At 52.5% G+C, this 23,185-nt stretch overlaps 6 protein-coding genes across 6 annotated transcripts; 1 reads left to right on the top strand and 5 right to left on the bottom strand.

Annotated features, from left to right (window-relative positions):
• Positions 1-2,162: 2,162 nt before the first annotated feature.
• PHACADRAFT_192580 (uncharacterized protein) lies at positions 2,163-3,943 on the bottom strand (the record flags this gene model as incomplete). The annotated part of the gene is made up of 9 exons (XM_007392725.1): positions 2,163-2,305; positions 2,357-2,599; positions 2,654-2,740; positions 2,790-2,804; positions 2,857-2,883; positions 2,979-3,091; positions 3,147-3,490; positions 3,546-3,870; positions 3,921-3,943. The coding sequence occupies 9 exons, from the start codon at positions 3,941-3,943 to the stop codon at positions 2,163-2,165; spliced, it is 1,320 nt and encodes a 439-aa protein (XP_007392787.1).
• A 1,281-nt stretch (positions 3,944-5,224) lies between these two features.
• On the bottom strand, positions 5,225-5,758 carry PHACADRAFT_26135 (uncharacterized protein; the record flags this gene model as incomplete). Its single annotated transcript, XM_007392642.1, has 1 exon — positions 5,225-5,758. One exon carries the CDS (start codon positions 5,756-5,758, stop codon positions 5,225-5,227), a length of 534 nt encoding a protein of 177 aa, XP_007392704.1.
• Positions 5,759-6,922: 1,164 nt separating this feature from the next.
• On the bottom strand, positions 6,923-7,264 carry PHACADRAFT_26134 (uncharacterized protein; the record flags this gene model as incomplete). The annotated part of the gene is made up of 1 exon (XM_007392641.1): positions 6,923-7,264. The coding sequence occupies one exon, from the start codon at positions 7,262-7,264 to the stop codon at positions 6,923-6,925; it is 342 nt and encodes a 113-aa protein (XP_007392703.1).
• A 1,663-nt stretch (positions 7,265-8,927) lies between these two features.
• Positions 8,928-9,713, bottom strand: PHACADRAFT_89513 (uncharacterized protein; the record flags this gene model as incomplete). Its single annotated transcript, XM_007392724.1, has 2 exons — positions 8,928-9,281; positions 9,333-9,713. The coding sequence occupies 2 exons, from the start codon at positions 9,711-9,713 to the stop codon at positions 8,928-8,930; spliced, it is 735 nt and encodes a 244-aa protein (XP_007392786.1).
• A 3,147-nt stretch (positions 9,714-12,860) lies between these two features.
• PHACADRAFT_192577 (uncharacterized protein) lies at positions 12,861-16,650 on the top strand (the record flags this gene model as incomplete). The annotated part of the gene is made up of 12 exons (XM_007392723.1): positions 12,861-13,187; positions 13,241-13,333; positions 14,112-14,306; positions 14,363-14,499; positions 14,554-14,563; positions 14,645-14,942; positions 15,032-15,244; positions 15,297-15,408; positions 15,461-15,617; positions 15,663-15,824; positions 15,877-16,393; positions 16,427-16,650. The coding sequence occupies 12 exons, from the start codon at positions 12,861-12,863 to the stop codon at positions 16,648-16,650; spliced, it is 2,445 nt and encodes an 814-aa protein (XP_007392785.1).
• Positions 16,651-20,298: 3,648 nt separating this feature from the next.
• PHACADRAFT_56711 (uncharacterized protein) lies at positions 20,299-20,571 on the bottom strand (the record flags this gene model as incomplete). Its single annotated transcript, XM_007392704.1, has 2 exons — positions 20,299-20,394; positions 20,446-20,571. Coding segments are annotated over 2 exons (222 nt in total), but the record flags the coding sequence as incomplete, so codon positions are not given.
• Positions 20,572-23,185: the final 2,614 nt, after the last annotated feature.

Raw genomic sequence — 23,185 nt, 5'->3', positions numbered from 1 at the left:
TCTGTCCCCTCATGGCTCGCGGTGGCTTGGGGCCAAATGACATACAAAGCCCAGACTTTGGCCTGAGGCCCGACACCACTGCCGTGGTGCTTGTGCTTGTTGACGTTGCACCTCTTTCACTAGACAGATCTTTGCGAGCCCCTGGTGTAGGCTATTCATTCTCAGCTGACAGAACAAGGGAGTGAAGGGCTTCGGCACGTACTGAGCTGTCTGGGCTGCTGTCACTGTCGAGGTAAGGCAACCTGTCCGGCTCCTCTTGGCTCCTCTCAGCTTCCGACGATGATGGAAGCGCTGCACGAGAGACAAAAGACTGTATGCTGTTCTGGGCCTGTGTCCCAACCGGCGTCATCAAGGCATTTGCGTCCGCTGATGCTGCGACTGAACCTGATCCGCCGGCTCTGATTGTTTGTGACACCTGGGGAAAGTCTAGATCCGCTGGCCAGCCAATTTCTCTCCGCTTATCTTGCTGAGGGTATTCGTCAGCCATAGCAGGCTTCATATCCCTAAGGGATGCTCACCAATTGGTTCCTATAGGAGTTAGCAATCCTGACTTTATCTTGATATTTGGCATGTTTGTCAGCTACCATGGACTGCAGCTTAGTGAGCTTTTCCATGTCCTTCGAGCTTAGGTCCCCGTTGTTCTGGTGCTTTGATTCAAAAATTGCCTGACAATACCATCATTGAGAGCACAATAAATCAGCTGACTTGTTCTCACCAGTGCGTTGGCAGCCGACTTCCACTCCCGCTTGGCCTCATCTTAATGTTCCATCTTATTTGCTAGCTGTACTTCCATACGCGTCATCATTATCTCCATTCTCTCCTTGGAGGCTTCCGCCAGAGCTTCTTCTAGGCCTTCAATTATCTCCTGAGGCGGATGGGTAGCCTTGTGGCACTTCTTGCACTACAGATTGCCTGAATACTGTCAAGCCATACGTACCCTCAATGGACACTAGATGACTCACATTATATTGCCATTTCCCGGGGTTCTGGCCACTCTGAGTCAGCACCGGACCCCACCACTCGTTTGTATTCTGATTGCAATACCAGCAGTATGTTGGCAGCGGCAATGGCGATGGAAGCGTTGCAGGCACAATTATACTCTGGGATGCCATGCCACGAAAACAGTGGTTGTCTCTCTGCACGGGCAAGGAATATGTTGACAGTTGAACGGAGTATGTCTCTCAGAAGTTAGAACAAGAGCAAAAGCGGGCTGGACAAAGTACTTGCCAGAAAATATGTTCACTTTTAAAGACTTCGTTTGGTTGCCTTGGTCAGAGGCACCAGATGGCTCTCTTTGGTAAAACACTTTGACAAACCTGCGGAGACATTGCTTCGCTGTGAGTGTGCCTGAGTTGTGATCTTGTTGCCACCTTGATAATTCAAGAGATCTCAACTATTTTTATTGACCCGCGTTCTCAAGATCTCTCGTCGGTCAAACAGAATGGCCTCTGAGTCCAATTATTCGAACCAAGTATATAGCTCGACAGGCCAACCCATGGGCTGACCCACGATTCTCAGAAAGGCAATATGAAAGACAAGAAAAAGATAGGTTTGAACACGTAAAATCAACTAAGTAGGTCGCTTGGTCTCTGACCAGCCACCTTTGGGTGGGCCGATCTTTGTTCATGTTTAATGCATAGGACTATGGAAACAGGTTAGTAACACGAGGATGAGCCAGCCGAAAACAGATCTTACACTTCACGGGCCTTCTCACTAGGTTTTCGCACCTGGCTTGAACGACGGCTGACATCTCCAATCACACTTGTCTGAGCACCGTCTGTGCCCATGGGGCCACCTTTCTCCAAGGAACTATTGGCGTGAACACTAGAGAGTGTAGTGTGAGAACCAGGTCAGTAACGCGAGGATGAGCCAGCCAAAAACAGATCTTACACTTCACGGGCCTTCTCACTAGGTTTTCGCACCCGGCTTGAACGACGGCTGACGTCTCCAATCACACTTGTCTGAGCACCGTCTACGCCCATGAGGCCACCTTTCTCCAAGGAACTATTGGTGTGAACGCCAGAGAGTGTAGTGCTTATGAAACTTGTTCTCGGTCCCGCTGAGTCTACCTTCTTGCCTTGAGCGCATTGCAAAGATCCTCAACCTATCCTCTTGACTGACGCTAACTTCACTGTGCATCCGGCTGGTATAAGTGTAGGCTGCTATGGACGGCGACCTCCCGCAGTGAAGGAGGCCAGCCTCTTGTTAGCACAACCCGCAGGTATCTCGGCTTCATCATTATCGGTGTTACCAGTCTCTTCGTTTGATGCATCAGATACTGGTGCCGGGTAGGATGAATCCAGACCTATAGCTCGACATGCTCGGTACAGGATATAAGCAAGATTGTGCCTCTCACCTCTCTCGTCGGAGACGGTGAGTACATCATCTCTCATTTCACCGATATTGCCAGATGGAGTCAAACCCTCTTCCTCAACAGTTGCAATAGACTCAGATTCCAAAGTCATTGCGGTGATATCCAGCTCGTTCTCTACAGTGGATTCTTCACCTGCTCCCTCTCTTGACGAAATGCTGCCGGGTGAGTCGGAGCCATGACCCGCGTCCAAGTCTTGGGGGATCGGTAAATCCAACTCAGCAGGTTCTACGATAGGAAGATCAGTAACCCAGAGCACTAGGTGCAAGTGAGATCGCATACCGTTGGTCGTTGTAGAAGCTGCCTCCATCGTCATGGGTATATTGCCACCTTGAGACCCCATCTTGTCACCCACCGCAGGGGTCTCATCTGCGGGCGTGTCAGAGCGTCATATGCGACGGGGTTAACACATATGTACCGCCATGCATCGCATCTAGAATCCACTCGTAAAATACTGTCTCCAGCTTCTCCTCCAGCCAACCCACTCATGCCGCCAGCCTCTGCAGGAAGTTCTGCCCCAATTTGTCAGTGCCGAAAGGTTTTTTGTACGTGCAGATTACATTAATAAGCAAGTAAAGAGTGAAGTGATCAACATACACCCAGCAACGGTGCTGGCCCAGCTTGTCAAGGCCCCTAACAAAAGTGAGAGAAAGACATCCTGTCCTCTCATTCCACTGTTTGGCGCAGTCCCGAATGTGGTTGCCGATGTGTTCTATGGCCCTATAGCACACGCTTCAGCATGCCATGCTGTCCATATCACAAATGTCAGACTTACTCTCGACGAATTCGTTTGGTCTCGATTGTTGCACCATCTATACCCTCTTCATTCCTCTTCATTTCCTCTTCAGCGGCAAGACTGTCATAGTGAGCCTTCTCTGCTTCAGGAAGAAGCTCCCAAGCAGCCTTTACCACTTTGTTCCAGGTTGAAACATGCCAGGATTTAGCTGCATTGGAATTCACCTCCAGCAGCTCACTCTTTGTCCAAAGACAGGATGAGTGGTCTGACTTGGAGAAAACGCCGATGCCGCGAAGTGTATGCAACTTCCGAGTGACAGGCCACGGAGGCAATGTGATGACACTGCGTCTGTTCGCATTGTTCTTGACCCACTTGTGGATTCGCTGGTTCAAGCCAGTTACCAGCCGACTTTACTGAGCAACAAAGAGGGTAACTTACCCTACCTGTCATTTGAAAACGGTCCAAGTACGCCTCGCGGTCCTTGTCAGCTTCCGCCGGGAGCCACACGCAATTCTCTGCCTCAGCGCAAGCCCAGATACACTGTTGATACTCCTCTACCGTTTTGTCCTCTCCCTGCTCGACTCCTGCCTGCTCTTCAACGAGTCTCTGCAGACACACGGCTGCGTCCTTCAGCGTCCCATCCTTGTACCCCTTGTTGTGTTTCTTGGTCTTCTCTTGCCAACCCTCGCTGAGTATGGCTTGCACTTGAGGATCGCTTAAGGAAGATGTGAGCAACTGCTTTTCTTTCTGTGTGAAGTCCCGCCTTGTACTCGATGTCAGTCAACTGGTCTACGACAGCTCAAAATTATTTACCTTTGCTTAGGGTGCCCAGCCATCGTTCCTTAGAGAAGTGTTGAGAGCCCTGGGAAAGGCGCGTGCTGAACAAACCAATTCTTCAGGTCCTTAGATGGACCGCTTCGAACGGACTGGCCTCCAGGAATGTTGCTTGACAGACCTTTGAGAAAGATCAGGTGAAACAGTTTCCACTTACCTCTCTTCGGGCCTAGCGTCAGCAGGTAACTAGAGCGAGACATAAAAGTAGATTACATCAACAAGAAATATACAGGTGTGCATCAGGATATGAGAACAAGACAAATGGCAATTAATCAAGAAAAATTTTAAGCTTATAGCGTGATACGTTCGAGGTCCAGGTCGCAGTAAAATGATTGCGGCACTTCGCGGGGGACGGCAGCGGCTCTCCCGAACTTTTTGTATGCAGTTTCACAGTAAAAGACTGTCGCAGCGTGTTCAAAGTCCTCGAGTGCCTTCTGAGACACGCCAGTATTAAGACATTGTTCCCGGAAGGTAGCAGGACAGCCGTCCCAGCGGACAAGGAGCTGGCGCAGCCCCTCGAGGCTCGTACACTGGTCTCAAATATTCGAAGCACTTAAACCTTCTTGTAGCGGCGGGAGGTCCAGTCGCAACCAATGTGTTCCAGAGAAAATTTGGGAGAGCAGCTCGGTGCTGCGTTGGACATCCGTGGCATAATCCTGGGGCGCCATGTGGTGGTCAAGTTTGTGAAGCTCCACCTGAAATGCCACTTCTCCTAATTCCCAGGCCACCTTGCGCGCAACGTCAGCAGGCAACGGAAGTGTCTCGGCCTCCTCCGCAGGACAAATGAGCGGTACTTTCCAGCCCCTCCACGTGAAAGATCAAATTGGAGCCGTACGCAATGTGAACGGATGGTGCTCGAAATCAAGGAAAGCGGTGAAATAGTCGCACACGCTTTGCCTCTCATTAGACCTCTCCTTTGTGAGCTTGCATTGGGCCTGTGAGCTAGGTCTGGGTGTGGCATTGCGGTCATTGTGTCGTCGAGCTCTGCTGCCAGATAACACTGTGGCATCACTTCCGCAACCTCGCGGTGCAGTCAGCAGTCCTGCTTTCCTGCTAGAATTCCATCCCATCAATTTCTTCTGCTCCCAGGCCTTTTTCTTCTCCTCGGTCATTTTGGGGAACCGCTCCAGGATCAATCGCCAATAGTGCGAGGTCAGCGTCTTGTACAACATGCGTCAGCCGAGCTTGCTAAATATAGCCAGGCGGATGGTGATCCAGTTCGAGATGTATACCATGAGCCGAAGCAGGCTTGTGGGTGTAATTAGGAGCTCAGGCTCAGGGAGCTACAGCCTGACCCGAGATTTGCACAGCTTGGTCATGTCCAGAGCCTCCAGACTTTCCCCCCACGCACCCATCCTACGAGGCAATAGATCATGCGCTTCAGGCACGAATTGGGCTGTAGCACGAACACGCTGAGGTGCTGGAGAAGTAGGCTCAGTAGCTGCACACAAGCTGACATACCATGACTGCTTACCCTGAGTTTGACCTGTCGTACGCCCTGAGCTTAGACCTGGTTTATCCTCGTATTGCGTCAAGCTGAACACAGCTGGCAGAGGCATGTCCTCGATGTCTAACACAGCCTCAGACTCGCGAGAGATAGCAATCAAGTGAGGTTCTCCGGCCTGCTCCGTACATCGCACGCCTCCCATAGCGACTGTCTGAGTCATCTCAACCCCCTCAGGCCTAGTAAATTGGATCGCTGGTCGCCCTTCAATTTGGGGAGTACCGACAGTGTGAGAACGCTGCAACAACCATACTGGAACCCTGGCGATGAATAGCTTGCGAGCAATACCTGGGTCGGAACACACGGCCCCCATCACGCCACCATCATCCACTCCAGGCTCGGGAGGAATCAGACTGTCATCATTCGCGACAGTCTTTTCTGCACAAGGTAATATGACCCCATGCCACTGCAAAAATGCCCAGCATTCTGCCCAGCATCGAAGAAGACAGCCACATCGACCAACAATGTCACGATAAGTCAAAGGGATCCCGAACATTGTCATGGCGTTGTGCATTGCAGCCTGAAGACGCCGCAAGTCGTCGATCACCGCCAGTTGCACTGCACTTGACGATCGCTTGAAAGCTTGAACCTCTCTGTCCAGCTTATCGACGATCTTGCCCAAGGCAACCAGTTGAACCTGGCTCAGGTAGCCAAACGCCCTCCCAGACGCATCATTGTTGGCCTGGATGAAGTCCTTGGAAGCGGGTGTTTGCCACAGAGGAGCAGCATTGGAGGTCGCCCTGGGAGCCTTGGGGATTAGGGCCAGATAGGGCTTGCTTTTAGAGTACAGCTGCGGCCAGTTGAGGGGATCCTCGATGCCAAATCTTCCATCAGGCCAAAAAATAATGTCCACACGGCCAACAACCAGCTGAGGTACCCACAGCTTGTTCAGAGCGACCACAATGTGAGTTCCACTGTCAGTGTTCGCATGGGCGCAACTGCGAGCCCAGGAGAAGTTTCGCCCCTCAATCTGATAATCTACTAAATTAATCACTCAGGGCAATTTGAGACATCAACAGCGGAAGCATCACATATCTTGAAGTGTTGTAGACAACATAGCAGGAACCATGTAAGGTGGAAGGGCAGGTGGCGTGGGAGCGAGGGAAGCTATCGTTCGTGAGGTCCCCAGACGAGATTGGCGGTCAGCGGCTGGCACCATTTTGCGCTGTGTCGTCCGCGCGAATGACGAGTTCTTGCGTCCGAGAGGCTGCTCCTCAGTTGCTGAAATTCGCATGCTCGCCGCGTCTGTTGAGTCCGCCATCGCCACGTCAAGAGATGGCAAGGTCGTGGGTTGGGCTGGAGCAAGCGCATGAGGCCCATTGGGTGCTTGGCCTGGTCGCGCTGGTAGGCAAAAGGGCTGGATGGCCCGCCAATCCCAGGGTGCCGGGGCGCGCACACGACCTGCCTCGACCGCTTCGCATTGGCGCCAAAGGTGCTCGAGGTGAGCGTTGGCATAGTAGCCCCACTCCATGAATGCCTATTCTCTGGCACCATATTGTGGGGGGCGCGGCACGCCCCGATATGCACCATCAATGTTCCGCTTGAGTAAACGCTGCGTCATTCGAGCGTTGCGGACGCAGCAGCTCCATTCTGTTTTTGCCTTGGGTGGAGGCTGTTTCTTCTGGGCTTCGTATTTGCAACGGACCTTATCCCGATGGGCCAAATAATTGTGACGCTCTCCTTGTGTCATGCTTTCGAGGTCAGTGCTAGAAACGTGCCCGTCGTCCTCTTCGTCCTCAAAATCCTCGTCTAACTCCAGATACACAACCTCCAGCCGCGAAGCAGGCCTGGGATTTTGCTGTTTGTCGTCAATGTCCATGGCGGTCGGGCTGACCACAGTAGCAGGCTGTGCACAATGCGCAGCAGGCGCCTCCACTTGGTCATCATTTGGGCAAGGTCTTTTTTTGAAATGAAGGCCACTGAGTTTTGACGGGCCTGGTCAAAGAGGAGACGAACTTCGCGAGTGACGTGAGGAGGACATTGGCCAAAGGTAGGTAGCAGATCTTGAATCCAGAGTCTTGAGTATGGGTTGGTGGACAGCAAACGTGCAGCCAAGCAGAGGTGGCCAAAGGTGACGAACCTCTCAAAACTGATGCCGAGGGAGGATAGACGGACTTGTGTGCTCAGTCTTGAGCCCGAAGGTCCAGTGGAAGGTGAGATGCGTTGGTAGACAGCGAAAGCGCAGCTACCAGGCGGAGGTGGTCACAAGGGACTAACCTCAAGTTGCGATTCGAAGACGGAGGCCCTGGATTGTTGCATTAGTTGTCAACAACCATGAGGAGTGGCAGTACTTACCGTCACGAGGATAGAACGTCTTGTAGCCTGAACCTTGAGTCCGAAGGTCCAGTAGAAGGTGCGACACATGGGTAGACAGCGAAAGCGCAGCTACCAGGCAGAGGTGGCCACAAGGGGCTAACCTCGAGTTGGGATCCGGAGACAGAGGCCCTGAATCGTTGTAATAGCTGTCAATGACCATGAACAGCGAGATTACTTACCACCGTTGTTGACGCTGTTGTGGTGAAAGATGAGAAGGGAAGGGAGAGCAAGTGAGGGGCTGTGTTGAAGGGTGGACAGGGAAGTAGAAGCACGCAGTAAGGCCAACAACAAAGGTCACATGGTCACCTTCGGGCTACAGCTACGTGCTCCATTTCTTAACTCTCTCAACACAACCGACAGCGCATCCCTAGCCTCCGGTCTCCTCAGACCGAGGCTCTTCCTCCATTTCTGGTCTATTCAGACACGAAATGAGGAGCGCGCAATACTTTCGATCTCCCGGACGTCTCTCAATGCTCCTGCCAATGGCGCATTTGCGGTCTCCGACAGCGCGATCCTGGCCTCCTGTCTCATCAGACCAAGGCTCTTTTTCCACTTCTGGTCTATTCAGACACAAAGTGTGATACTTTCAATCTTTCAGATGTCTCTCAACACTCCTGCCAATGGCGCATTTACGGTCTCTTTCCCTTTTGCCAGAGGTTTTCCCTTCCAAACTCAGTACACTCCCATTGGGTAGCACGCAAGTCCATTTTGATTCGCTTATGCTGTGGTCAAGCTACTGTGCAAAGACCAGACAAGTCCCGGTGAGTACATTGTGTACACGATGCCCGCTGACACGCCATATCAAATTTCACAGACTTAGGACGAGTCAAGCGAAATGGCACTTCTATGGGTGTCGTCGAGGTTAGCAGATGCACACAGTCCGGATGTGCAACACTCACCGAACTGCAGAGATTGGAGATTGTCTCCTCCTCGTGACCTGCAAGTTATGAAGTGGGTGCTACCGCTGACCTGAGTTGCACTGGAGACCGAGCTCGGAACAGGGTGACTGTCCAAGGTGCACTGTGTGGCATGGTTCTGCATGCGGGCAGGCACCAGCGGTACGGGTGATGGCGAGGTCGCTAAGGGGAGGGTGCGGAGGGAGAAGATGCATTCGCACTATTTTCGGTGTCGGTGAGCAGCCGGACATGTCCAATTTTCCAGATCATTCATCTCCGGAGGTAGGGCATGTCTGCCTGCGTGAAAGCAAACTCCTCTTCGCTGCGAGACAGTGTCTGGAGGAATTGGCATGTGAAGACACCGCAGTCACTGGTGTTCTCCTGCTGCAGTGTGTCTTTGGGCGTCCAGTCAACCCAGCTGGTGAAATCAAAAGGCCAGCCTTTTTGATGTCGGTGTTCATTGTTGAGATACCCTCGCAGGAGGGTGAACACCTGCGTTCGGTCATGATTCAAGCTGTCGTAGCTTTTGATCCGCTTCTTCCGGAAGTTTATTGCAGCGGCAGTCCAGTGCCGGTTGCTGTGATGCACAGAAATCAGGACAATATCCTTCGAGAACATGTTGTGCTGTGCCAGGTCAGCTGCCCAGTTACTCATTTCAGAATCAGGAGGATGTACAGTCTGCGTCCAGCTCGCTAGGCCGCCCGCATGGTATCCCTGCTCACTGAGCTTCGTCCAGAAGAACGAACTGAAGTATTGGACATCAAGAACATTCCCTTGCTTGTTCTTTTTGGCCTCCTCTGCATGCCGCATACTCATCTCTCCATAAAAATTGATAATTTTGTCGTTGAGCCACTGGCCTAGACAGAGCAGCCTGAGGTCTTTATCACAGACCCTTTGGTGCCCGCATCGGCTGATCACGCCCCACTTCTGAAGCAACTTGCCTACCTTGGCATCGTGTTCTGGGAGAAGTGACAGACGCAGGCAAGAAAGTGATGACTGGTCGAAGGGATCAACTTGCCGAGAGACCTTTGCATGGGTGGGCAATGACCGGGACATGGTAGGCTGGGGTGTTAAAGGCGGGTGTCTCTCATCCCAGGGGGGATGGTGGGTTTGCGCTGCCAGTTCATCAGCCTGCTGGCATGCTGGGGACTGCGCTGCGGGAGGCAGCGGCAGCAGAAGAGTGTGCGGCGTACATGTAGGGGGCTGTTTCAAATCCCGGGAGGGGTGGTGAATGTGCGTCGCTGCTTCTTCAACCAGCTGGCGCGCTGGAGGCTCTGCCGCAGGCTGCGGCGGCAGCAGTATTGTGTGTAGCATATGTGCGGATGGTGGCAGCAGACTTGGCGGTGCTACTTGGAGACGCAGTAGGCTTCAGTTGGCTTCGCAACAGTCGTTTTACTGTGTCTACTGCGTCTGCATTACACTCGACTGTTGTCGAGCGTTCTCGCCGGTGTAACCCTCAAAGTTTGTTTGTTAAGATTGTCGAAGCCAGTTTGGATAGCTACTCACTTGTTCATTTGCTGAACAGCGTATACTCTTGCTCCAGATGATCCCTCATTTTGCTAAGCTGCCCTTTCACTTCTAATCTGAACTGACTCTGAAGTATATGCTCGCGTTGCTTGGCTTTCCACAGTGCCTTGGTGTTGGCGGCCTTGATCTTGGCCTTGTCCAGGTGGTAGATTGCTGCTGTCATAACCTGGTCGGGTAGCGGTGGATGGAGGGGCTGTTTTGATGTCAACACGTCTTCCATGGTGGGCAGCAACGGGTGAGGTACCTGACTTGGCGCTGACGCGTTTTTAGGCTGCGAAGGTGGACACTTGAACCTGATGACACGTCGCTTGATTTGATCGGTCTTGCTGGTGGACGTTTTACTCACCAACGTGGACGGCAGTGGGGGCAAAAGTAGGAAACTTTGAAATTCATTCACAGTCCTATCTGAGAATTTCAAGGCACTCTTCAAACTGCGAGTCACTTTAGGGGGCGATGGCAGTATGGATGGGGGCGAAGAGACAGAGTATGGCAAATGGCGTTCTGGGGCTTGTGGCTTGGCTCGCCGTTGCGCACGTTGCTTGCAAATTCTGTAAGGTCGTGACCGTGGAGACCGTAGATGAGGTTGGAGACAATTTGCGAGACAAAGACAGAGACAGCGGTTGTGAGATCGGAGAACATAAAGATGTTCATGTCGTGAATGAGTTCAACGGCTTTCCCACCGAGTGTCATCTAGCGGGCGGTCAGGTTGGAGAACTCAGACTGGGGTGGAGTTGTTCGTGCGTGTTTCAGATGATATAGGGGAAGAAGGGGTTCTTCCACTCGTCGTTTGAGCAGATTGCGAGCCAACATGAGTAAGGGTCAGCGGTATGAGAGAGTAGGAGGACAAATGATTTGAGACAATTCCTACTGAGAGCCAGCAAGAGCGGTATGCAAAGGCATCAAGACACTCTGATCCAGCACGGGTTGGAGATGATCAGCAGATGTCCCTCGCATTTTGCACATCTTGCGACGCGTCCATTAATCTTAATTTTGTACAGTCTGGCCGGTTTGTTAGATACATGTCCAGTATGCCTCACTCATAAGTCAGCGAGAAGTTGCAATGTTGTTTATTGAGAGGTGGGACGGTGTGACACGCTGCTGTTTGGTGGAAAATTACAACAGATTGCATGGAGTTCCCTTCGATATCTCCTTTTGGCGAGTTTGTTTGACTCCTGTTTGTGAATGCGCGGTTGTCGTTATTTCTCAGGTCTGAGTCTTCTCTCGCTATAAGCTGATATAGTCCTGTTTGTGTCATGCAATATACACAGGTATATTTTAATTGTGAGTAGTATTTAATGTAATAAATCACCTAGGGCATCGAAACCTAGAGACAAAGATGGACTCTCATTGGCCAGTGATCCCTCTCACGAGGCGCTTCTCACAGGAGGCACCTTTGCAACACGTGTTCTCTGACTCCTCTCCATTCAACATTCATCATTCTGCCTTGATTCTCCCAATGCCCTCAATGCCTCGACAACAGCGCGTGACTGGCCTCTGGTTGCTTTCGACCGAAGCCTCTCCTCCAGTTCCGGTCCCTTGAGACATGAAGTGAAGAGCGTGCATATCGTCTTTGATCATCCCAATGTACCTCGGCAACATTGCGTGTCTGGCCTCCGGTTGCTTTCAACTGACGGCCTTTCCTCTACTTCTGGTTCCTTGAGACACGAAGTGAGGAGCATGCATATTGTCCCCAATCATCCCAACGTCTCTTCCCAACATCCCTCAGTGCCCCGAGAATGTCGTGTGTCTGGCCTCTGGTTGCTTTCGACCGAGACCTGTCCTCCACCTCCAGTCCCTTGAGACACGAAGTGAGGAGTGTGCATATTGTCTTCGATCATCCAATGTCTCTCAAGGCCATCACTTGCCTCGCCGAGGTCAGCACCTTCTGTTCAAACTGCAAGACCAGTTGTGGATAGCGCATCCCTGGCACCCTGTCTCTTTGAACATAGGCCAATTCCTCTGTATTGATCTTCACACTCAACATGAAGAGAACGTTTTGATTGCCCTGACACCTCCAGCCTATACGCTGTGCGATGTCATAAGATCAGTTTCATTGAGTACATGGTGTACATGCTGCCATCTAATACTGAATAACTGGCGTTAGGTGGCTTTGCAGACCGTGATCGTGCTTCTGGGACGCAGCATAAGGATTATGTCAAAGGTGAGCAGTCTGGTGGATCTTTACTCATGCTCTGCACTTTAAGTGAGATGTTAGGACAGCTGCTTTGCCAAAACTCAACAGTTCTCGAGGTTCTGATACATCATTCTCCGACTGCCCTCTTTTCTTCTCCGGTGATCGCTCATCGCTCAATGAGAAGGTCGTGAAGAGATCTTCTATGGGACGAAGAGCAGCACTGCACGAGTACTCAAAGAGAAGAAGTTGGGAGATCACACATGTGAGTATGCATGTCCCTGGGACTTCGTGAATCTGACATGTTTGAGCAACGGGAGTACTGCTTTCCCGCGTATTGCCCCTTCCAGCAGTATCGGGACAGTGCAAAACATTTCAACCACGACACGAAATGTTCTCGTATGGTTCCTGAACAGGTATTGTTGTCTCGCTTTAATTAGCAACACCGGTCTGTTTCTTACATAAGCTGTATAGAGCAAGCAGTCATTTGTCAAGGGCATCAGCCAACACTTCTCCCTGGCACCTACCCAACATCCCTCCCGTAAATGAAGGGGCTACTGAAGGGGTGGAAGAAGTCGAAAGGGAGGGATGGTCTGCAGGGATTCACCATAGAGAATGTGTTGAACAGGACATCTTCCCTCTCAACGTTGCTCAGCAAGTGGAAAGCATTCGCGGGTAGACTGAATTGCCTTGGGAGGAAATATCATTCCCCCCCCCCGCCCGCAGAGGCTGGCAAAGCTAACAAGTCTCCCAATGGTTTGGAGGGGAGCTGCTCGTCACCGGAAGTGGTCGGTCCAGAGGTTGGAAGATCTCTGGAAGCAGAGGCAGGAGAAAGCAAACGCGGAAAGTCTGCAAAGGTGAACAATACAACTGTATGTGCTCTGTATCTGGCCTCCGTCACCTGTTTCTCACCTGGTGTGTTTAGAAACCTTCCGTCTACATGCAGGACTTTCTGGACCGCCACACAGAGGCCGCGCTTGATGATCTGCTTGCGGACAAGAAGGGGCCGTTCAATTTGGTATGTCAAGAATGCAAGACAGAGCTGGAGGAAGGGTCGGTAATGTACCACTGCTTCGAGTGCTTCATGCCACCAGTTGTCTGCGAGGGCTGCATCATCCATTCACACCGCCACAACCCTTTCCATTTCGTCCAAGAATGGGAGACGAGACAGCGGTTCTGGTTGCAGAAATCACTCACAGCCGTCGCGGGACTGGTGCTCGAATTTGGACACGGGGGCTACAGTTGCAGTTACTCAACCACTCCACCCAGACCAATGTGTATTATCTCCGAGCATGGTGTTCACGACGTGGCTGTCCGGTTCTGCGCATGCAGGGACCATATCAGCGACAAGCCTGCCCCCAAGGCTACTCAGCTACTTCGCCATGGGTTCTGGCCGGCTTCATGGGACAAACCGCATACTGCCTTCACGATTCCTCTACTGAGATCATTTGCACTGCTATGCCACCAAGCCAATGTCAGTGCGTATGATTTCTACAAAGTCATGCGCCGCAAGACGGACAACATAGAGCCGCACGAAGTAACGGTATAGAATTATAACAGTTTGGAGATATGTCAAATTGCTGATAAGCAGGAACAGGATTGATACCGTGAATTTATGACTGCGGCACAGACTTTTGACCACATCACCAACCTTAAGCGTCATGGGAGAAAGGTTCGCAAGCTTGTGTACGCGTCGCTCGCTATTCTATGTCCCGCATGCTCTCAGCCAGACATTAACATGGAACCAGGGTGGCGATCGAGAGCGGAGGACCTGAGGTGCGAGCACAACATACCAGCTGTACACTACTGCACTAACGAAACTTAAATTCTTGGACGCGCTTTTCTATGCCATTGACGGGAACTTCCACGTGAACCTGAAAGATAAACGCATGGACATAGAAGACTTTCCGCTTTCGAAAGGAGCGGCTTACTTCGCCGACGAAGATGCGTTCGCAGGTTTCAGTGCCAAGCTGCCCCCACTGGGGCCAGAGGTGCGTGACGGCACTCGGTCAAGGCTGGCGACTGAATTGGCTGATCCTGTATCTAGCCCAGCACTTGTCACAAGTTCAAGGCCATGGGATACGGCCCTTATTGGGGGAAAGTCTCTGGAATGGTGGGCCTCTTCTGCGCGCGACACATGATGGTGTTACCAGGAGGGCATGTGGACTTGCAGAAGGGTGAACGGTGAGAGTTGAACAGCAAGTGAAGACGTCCAGTATGCTAAAACGCCGTGCACAGGTTTGTCAACGTCGATTTTGCTTCCGCTTCTGGGCTACAGCGATGAATGGACCTGTTGCTTCACTACTCCGCCTATGATATCAACTGTCAGTATCAGCTGTACTTTGAAAAGCGGATGAAGGAGCTATGGGAGATGCGAGAGCAGATTGACGCCATGAAAGTCATATCAGAAAAGCCGTTCCTCAAGACAGTAGCAGGCATCAGGAAATTCCATGCGTTGGGCCATAACAAAGACTGCAGAGCAAAGTGGGGTATCAGCCTACAACCGGGGGGTAACCAGGTTGACAGCAAAGCACCTGAACGAGTGTGGCTGTCCATCAACGCCTTGGGAGATTGGGTGCAAGAAATGAACCCGGGGAACCGCCACGACCACATGAATGAGCAATACAGTGATCAGAACATCTGACGGGTTCAGAAAATGCATACATGTGGCCTTTTCCTGCGACACAGAGTAGGACTAATCAAGGATATCTTATAGCTGCGTCGCTGGTCAAGAAACTCAAGGAGGGGAGGCTCCATCTTCCAAGGATCACGAAGGCTCTTGACAGTTTGGAGGGGGCTCTCGTGAAGTTTCGCGGGCAGCAGTTGCTGGATGGCTGGAGGAAAGAGGAGAAAGAGTGGCTGGAGAAGGTTGTGATTGTGGAAGAGAAGAAAAACCTGCCGAACCTTTATGATCTTGTGCAGCCGTCCGGTACGTGCAGACCAATGTGGTCAGTGATTGCATTATACTGAGAGCGGCACAGCAAAATCTATGAAAGAGATAGAAGAAGAAATCAAACAGAAGTTTGCAGATGCTCAGTACGGAGTAGATCTCGCGAGAGTTATCCAAGAAGGGATCGCCTTGCAAGAGACTAAGTTCGTGTGCTGATGATAGATAACAAAACTTCACTAACTACGAGTTGCTTAGGGCCTCAATCTTTGATGTGATCGCGCGACACGATGGCAAAGATCATGTTGCTGACATGCAGAAGAAGTTCGAGAATCACTGGATGTTATGGTGTAATCGGCACGGAACGACCATGGGGCCTCTGATCGCACGAGCCTCAAACGAGGGGAAATTTGAGGTCGCAAACAACCTGGGAGACTAAGAGGCTGATCGGTTGGATGAGGACTTTGATGATGATCCGGATTTCGAGCCAGATGAGGATACCAGGGGCTTGGACGATGACTTGGAGAATGGTCTGGGTAACAGCTCTGACTCTGATGGCGACGGTGACAGGAAGAATGACCCCGCGGACGACTTTGACGAGCTCTCGAGTCACGGGCAAGTGGTGGCGTGGATCTCTCCAGCCCCTTTGAGAACGCCAGTCACCCCGCTGGCAGACAGCGGATGGTATCTCGGTCATCCTGCCCTCTTCCTGCCCAGCGTCCATGCGCAAAAGACCTTGCATGGCCTCGGCGGTGGAGATTGAGATCACCCTCCGTGTGGGGCAAGCTAACGACGCTTTGAATACGCTGCAGACGCAGCTGATCACGAGCTATACTTTCCGGAATCGGGTGGCGAAACGTGACAAGCGGGTGGCAGAAGGACACGTTATGGCGACGAGGTCAAAGTCGGAGATTTACAGCAAGGAGCAAAGTGTTCGCAATGTGGCAAACAAATACTGGTGGGCCTATCAAGCACTGGTCACCCTCGGGTACGATAACAAGGAACAGCGGTTGAAGCCTCTTGAGAACAAGAATGTTAGGCCCTTCGACATCAGCATGGACAATCAAGAACTGGGCCAGAGCAAGAGGCAGCCATCTTGGATCTGGGACGAGCTCGAGTTCCTTGACACTACCAAGGTGTCAGAGAACTTTGAATCATATGCAGAGGAAGGCAAGTACAGGAGGGTGTATTGTATCATTTTGTAATGCTGACAATCTCGGGCAGTCATCAAGATTCATTGGTTCCGGATGAGTGCACTAAAGGCGAGGTGGGAAGAAGAGGTAGCAGTCGTCCATGAAGAGATGGCCCGTACGGTCCGCTTCTTCAAGTTTCACCAACACTTCTGGCTCGATGTTGGCGAGAAGCATGATGAATCAGAGATGAGGGGGCACGGCGCGTATGCACAAAAGTCAGTATTTAATATTGCGTTTGTTCACGAGAGGCCCTGATGTCCTCCAGGTAAGCATACATGTATGAGCGACTTGTAGGCAGATGCTCCTCGGTATTTAAAGATATTCTGGAAATCAAGGTGGTGAGTATCAGCGCGTTTTCCCATGACCTCATCTCTTATTCTCTCGACAGTCCAAGATACACCACTACGTAGAAGATGAAACGGGTTGCTGGATCAAGTACATCTACAACCCCGAATCGGTCTCTTATACATTGTGTGCATAAGAGCGGCACGCCCTGCTGTCGGCTGGTTCCGCCGTTGGCCCCTCAAGCAGGAAGCCTCTCTTTTCAGGTGTTTCAGCGAGGGGCCCCGCTACTCTATCGCTGAGTTTCATGCTCGGTTGCGCTGCTTGGAAATTATTGTAATTACAGTAAGATTGTAGTATTGTACATGGTATGTCTTAGCCACAGCCAGCCACGATAACGTTTGAGCCACGCCAATGTCTGAGCCACGGTAACGTCTGAGCCATGCCAGTATCTGAGCCACAGTAACGTCTGAGCCACACCGGTGTCTGAGCCACGGTAACGTCTGAGCCACGCCAGTATCTGAGCCACAGTAATGTCTGAGCCACGCCGGTGTCTGAGCCACGCCAACGTCTGAGCCACGCCGGTGTCTTAGCCGTGCCGTGGTCTTAGCTAATGAAACACTATGAGGGGTAATTCACCAGTAAATGCCTTATATCAGGAAGATAGTGTATGGGTGGTAGAACATAAGACTTGAGCAGCTAAGACAAGGTGGAAAAATGGTAATATATTGTAATTCCGTTTCTACACTTCCAAGAGCTTATGCCCTAGTGGCGTGGCGCGTTGAGGTTACTTCTAGGTCTCAGGTTCGATTCCTGCTTATGCCATTTTTTGGGCTTTTCATAAATTCTTGAGCGTGTCTTAGCCGCTCATGGGCGCTTCTGAGTGGCTAGTCCGGTGTAACTTAATAAGTTCCCGTGTCTAGGCCGCCGAACTGAATCAGCTCAATCCAGCAGTGTCAATTATGACCATCGTACTCAGACGAGCTGATCAGTGTCGAAAAGGTGCGTCAAGCGGCGAGTCTTTCTGCATGATATCGCTTATTACCTATGCTCAAGTGTGCGAGAAAAAGTGTTCAGCCAGTTACTGGGCAGTCTTTATTAACACGTTTTGTCTTTGAGCGTCACCGTATAGCTCATCGAACAAACAATTATATTGTCGTGTTTAATTGTCCAAGGCGTCTGTGCAACAGTCTCTTCACTCGAGCCATCATTATCACATGCATGAACGACAAATTCGACAGCGCAATCTAGTACTCAGTGTACTGGTAAATATACATGTTCAGCCTTCGGAGTCTGCACCGTCAGCCCCAGGACCTCCGCCGTCCCTGCTCTGTCCGCGCTGCCTCCAGCCTTGTCAGCTCGTCCGTTGACCTCGCTACCGTGACCCTTCCCAGCGCATGACGCCGCGCCTTGTGCTTGGTGGCCGACAACGGAGAGCGCGAACTCCGATGTTCGGGCGTGTCGACAGCTGGTATTGGAGAACCCTCGTGCGGTATCGTGGAGCATGGTTCAGCTTGGGTGAGCCCTTGTGGCGGATCGGATAAGATGGCCAATTCGGGTGACGATGATGGCTGTGGTCCAGACGATGATGACGGCTGCGATTCGGCCAGCTGTTCCTCGCCGCGCTCACCTACGGCGGAGGCGGGTCTGACGCTCTTCGAGAGCAGATTGCACTCTACATAATCGTTGCCTTCTTCGTCCCAGTTCTTGATGTGCCCGATCCAGGGGCAGCCGTCGACCTCGCATGTGGACCCGTACTCGTTGTGTGACTCCCAGAGTGCGACGTGTAGATAATACAGGATCAAACCTTGGTCGCCGCGGAGCTTGTCCAGCTTGTACGCCTTCTCGAGTACATGCAGGAGCCGCCTGAACAGTGCGCCATACCGCTCCGTCAGCATCGTGCTCTTCCAATACAGTCGCTGGATCCACTCCTGAAGGTCAGCTCGGACCTCAATGCCGTTGCCGTCCTGCGAGATGCCTGCCACGGCCTCAGCCGGTGCAGCGGACTCAACAGACAAGATGTTCGCCACCCTGACCATCCTCTCCAGTATGTCGACCACAACCTCTCGAGGCGCCACTCGCATGTTACAGCGATCAAGCCACACTGATGTTGTGGCAATAAACATCTCGAGGTGATCCTGGTTGGCATGAGTGAACTCGGATGGGATATACTCCGCCAGGAGTAGATCGCAGTCGGCGGCTGTAGTGCGCCCCTGCTCGGTGAGCACTGGGCAAATGCACCTTACACGTTAGCAGATGCTCCCCCCTAAGCCAGGTGTGCACTTACCTGGATGTTTGTCAGCCATGGATAGCATGACCCTGTAGCTCCGAGTCTGCATAGCTTCAATGTATGCCCTATGTAGCAGAGCAGAAGTATTGCAGTACTTGGAATAATCAAGGACAAATTGGAGAAGGAGCCGCCGCACCTCAGAACCGGGTCTTGAAGTGGCCGCACGAAGAAGGAGATCCAAGGTACGCTCGTGTGGAAGCTGCTCTTCATCACGGCATTGCTCGATGTACGTGACGACGTGAGAGTTCTGAGATGACTTCGCCACCCAGGACAATGCTCGCAGGAGCAGGACGGTCTCCTTGACCTCGCCGAACAGCTCCTCTTTTCGCTCCGAGCCATCTGATGTCCCGGCCGAAAGGGCTTCCTGTGCTGCGGCGCGCATAGTTTCCTCCTTGAGCTGTCGGGATCCGAAGCGTGGCAGCATGGTTCTGCAGCTGAGGAGGTCGACGTCGCGCCAGCTGAGCGGTAGTCGCTGCCATTCGACACGTTCTTGCGATTCCAATTTGTCGTCGTCTATGCCGAATAAGACTACTGCAATACCGGCGAGAAGGAAAGGTAATATGAAAATGACGCGTTCCTGAATGGAACCGTCAGTAAAGGCTTCTAGGAATTCTGACAGAGAATATTAGGCTGCGAGCAGCATGTTCAGTCTTGCATGACTTACCATCAATGAAATAGCGCCATCGACGATGCAGCAGAGCAGCGTATGCTCGACCCCGCTTAAGATAGAAGAGCACCGAATAGAACGTAAATTTACAAGCTGCCATGACTGCCCATGCCGTCGGAGACTTGTATGGGCACCGGCGAGAGAACACAGGCAGGACAGTGAACACGGCGACCACCAGCAGGAACATCGCCGTCATAGCCGTTAAACAGATCGCCACAACGTCGTCCAGGGTCCAGAGCAAGATGACCATGCCTATCAGGAAGAGGATCATTGCGACCTCGAGCAATGCCGGCACCGTCGAGACGACCGCCGAGACGTTCCAGGCCTCCCATGCCTCGAGCCGAAACTGCCGCACCATGACGTTCTCCCGCGGTGTTGCAAGAGGTGAGTTCCACTGCATGTACTCGCGCACCCACTGTTTGACCAGGATGCCCAGCAGGGCGGCAGCGAGACTGAGGACGAGGCTGGTAAAGAACAGGGTGTTGATCCATCGTGCCGGGGTCGAGGGCTGGAACGGCGGTGGATCGGTGGGAGATAGCAACTGAGGAGGGGAGAATGTGGATACGGTGAGGGTTGCAGAAGATCCTTGGACGAGGATCTGATTAAGGATCTGATTATTTTGAGCGAGAATCTGATTATTCTGAGCGATCATCTGATTATTCGTGGTAAGCAGTTGGTTCGTCAGGTCTGCGCTTGATGGCTGGAGCATCTGGTAGGTCTGGACGACGAATGCAGACAGGATGGCAGAGAATAGACCAGCCTTAATGGGCGTCAGGTCGACCAAGCATGAAGACGCGAACAGGAAACGTACGAAGACGAGTAAAGTGTCGATATCTTCAGAATATCCTTCCATCTTCCCTTCGTCATCCTTCGCGACAGTATCCTCTATACCGGCCCAGCCGGAGAGACCTGAATTTTCCTGGGGCAGAGAGATATGAAGACGAGCCGCTGAGACAGAGTTTGACTTATATTCGGTCTGCGTACCTTGGCATTTGGACCGCCCGCCCGATTTCTGCGTCGTGAAGTCTTCATGCGGATTTACAGCGTACTCTGCGACGATGGAAACGGTGACAGGGGAATAGAGAGAGAGTGAAGAGAGAGATGGTAGCAGCCCAACAGGAAGGGTATCAGACTGGGTACGGGGCGAAGGAGGGAGACCAGGTCTAAGAGTGCGGCAGGTCTAAACCGCGATCCGGGACGAGACCGCGGCAACACTAAGAGTGCCTGACAAGTACTGGAAGCATGTGTGGCGCGTGTACCTTCGAAGCCACCTCACGTTGGCTGTTGAAAGCTGGAATGCAACCAGAACCGTGACTGAGATGCATGTCACTGGCAGAGCGCCTACTAGTACACCGCCAACCTGTGCTCAAGTCGTCAACGGAGGACAGCTATCGGTCAAATCGTGACATCTGTGGCCAATAGTTGGCTGCTACACTGACTTGCAATCAACATCTGGCAGCTGGGCGGTGTGCACTGTTCAGCACCGCCGCCTCGCACGGACAAATAGGCAGTGTCCTCGTTTTTCGATGCTGCAGAGCCTCAGTGATGTCTACAGTCATACAAAGGAAGCCCTGAGTGAAACCCTGGCAGTGATATACGAGTATCATGGCGGCCCGAATCGTGCTCTGACGGAACATAGAAATACTTTGCAACGACGTATGGACAAGCTCTTGTAGAGGAATTTGAGCACACGAGAGAATGAGGGGAGTACGATGGTTGATTGCACGAGGCGTACGGCGCGTATATATACATGATGAATACAAAGGTGCGAGACATGGACAATATGTTTGGAGGCATGTGCCACTGCGTCGCAGACAAAGGCGGTGGCGCCAAAGCACACCACAAAACCACAAACGTCAAGGCGTGAGCCTCTCGTTTGTCGGGTGTACCAAACACGAAACTACGACACAAGCAAGCGCGGGTAGCACGGACATGGAAAGGAGAAGACACAGGCGACTGCAGAGCCTTGTGCGCACATCTTCCTGCACACATACCAATGAAACCTTCGGTTCCAGAAATAGCGAGCGTATTTCTCGCCGGTGGTGTCCTGCCGTTTCCTCCGTGTGATGTCCTGCCATGAATACTGTGCGCCTCATAGAGTCTCCGTTTAGGCCAGCTCCGCGTGTCTGTGGGTGATCAGCTTTGCTTACTGACGCGCAAAGTTGCTGCTCTTACTTTCGTCCTCGCGGATGATCCGCAGTGGTCCAGAATGTCGCGCTGTCAGCCCGTTGACCTGACAAAGTAGGTGCTTCCCGCCGCGACGTGCCCGCATAGCTACTGCCTCGTCTGGTGTGGCATAAGCGTGCGGGGTCGAGAATCGGACGGCCAGAGAAATGAGCCTCTTGCTCTTCTTGCTCCCGGACCGCCTATTTGAAAGCTATGCGAGCCGGGGTTGGAGCCGGAGAACATCGCATGCGGCTTGTCGGAGATCGTGTATGGCGCCACGTTTACTAGTTCGAGTGTCTTGGGGTGTGCTCTGGAAATCGCAGCTGGTGCAGGCACTGCGTAGCCCTGGGAATGATCTTCCAAGTCATCGTCTCGTGCCCTGTGCGAATTCCAGAGACAATGTTCAGCACGTCGCTAGTACCAGCTGCCTCCGAGGAGTCAACCGCATTGTGCAAGCATCGGACATACCGTCGGCGGCGATCACAGGCGAGAGTTCGCATAGTCATTTGGGAAGCTAAGCTCGTCGGTCAGGCCGTATGTCACTTCTTGTGTCCGAGTCGGCAAGGTCCACCTCTAGAGCAGTGGTGTCGGCCTCTTCCGCTACTCGTATGATGGCGCTTCCTGCGCATCGCTTGGTGCGTCGCTGCTGTTGTCTCTCGTCTCTTCAGCCCGTCCGTACTTTCCGCTCACGATGCGGCCTGCGCCGTCGCTCTTCGTCCTCAAGAAAGGAGCGCAGTCGGTACCCGCCTACGGAGGCGCTTGTCGCAGCCGGATGATCTCTACGAGATGTGAGAGGTGTCAGGAACATAGAGCGCGACGCCGACAAGTAGGTAGAAGAAGGAGATCGTGACGCTTCGTCGCCCTCGGGCATGCTCGGTCCAGGCCCCGGTCTCGACTTTGTGCTAGCTAAGAACTGTTGTTGTCACCGGCGCGACAGGTGCAGCAGACTTGACCAAAGTGGATAGCTGGCCACGGGTAGGTCGATGCGAGGCGGCTTTGAGACGGTGAGAGATGACAGGCTGGAGGAGCAAGGAGCCCTGTCTGTGGGGAGAGAGGCGCATGGGATCTCTGGGTTAGTCTGCAAGCCAGGACGCGACCGAGCGCTGGCTATGGCGATGCGGGCAGTTCTCCGTCGGTGCAGCGACGGCGGAGGGGCTTTCAAACAGGTAGCCTCTCTAATCGGATGGCGGGCGACAAATCGCGCTCTCCGTCGTAAGCGCGGACACGGAAGGCCGCGCTTCTGGGCGTTGCATTCCCCATTGAAAGGAACATCTGAATAGCGTCTCCACACCATGAACAGTTGAAGATGCTCGCTCGGTCCAGCACGCGCTTGTGCCACGGCGACGCTGCAATGAAGGCCGTAGCGGACAGAGTCCTAACGCCCA

This window comes from Phanerochaete carnosa (genome assembly GCF_000300595.1).
Source record: "Phanerochaete carnosa HHB-10118-sp unplaced genomic scaffold PHACAscaffold_3, whole genome shotgun sequence".
Taxonomy (NCBI): Eukaryota; Fungi; Basidiomycota; class Agaricomycetes; order Polyporales; family Phanerochaetaceae; genus Phanerochaete; species Phanerochaete carnosa.
Note: the sequence above shows the minus strand (reverse complement) of the source record. Positions and strands in the feature narration are given on the sequence as shown.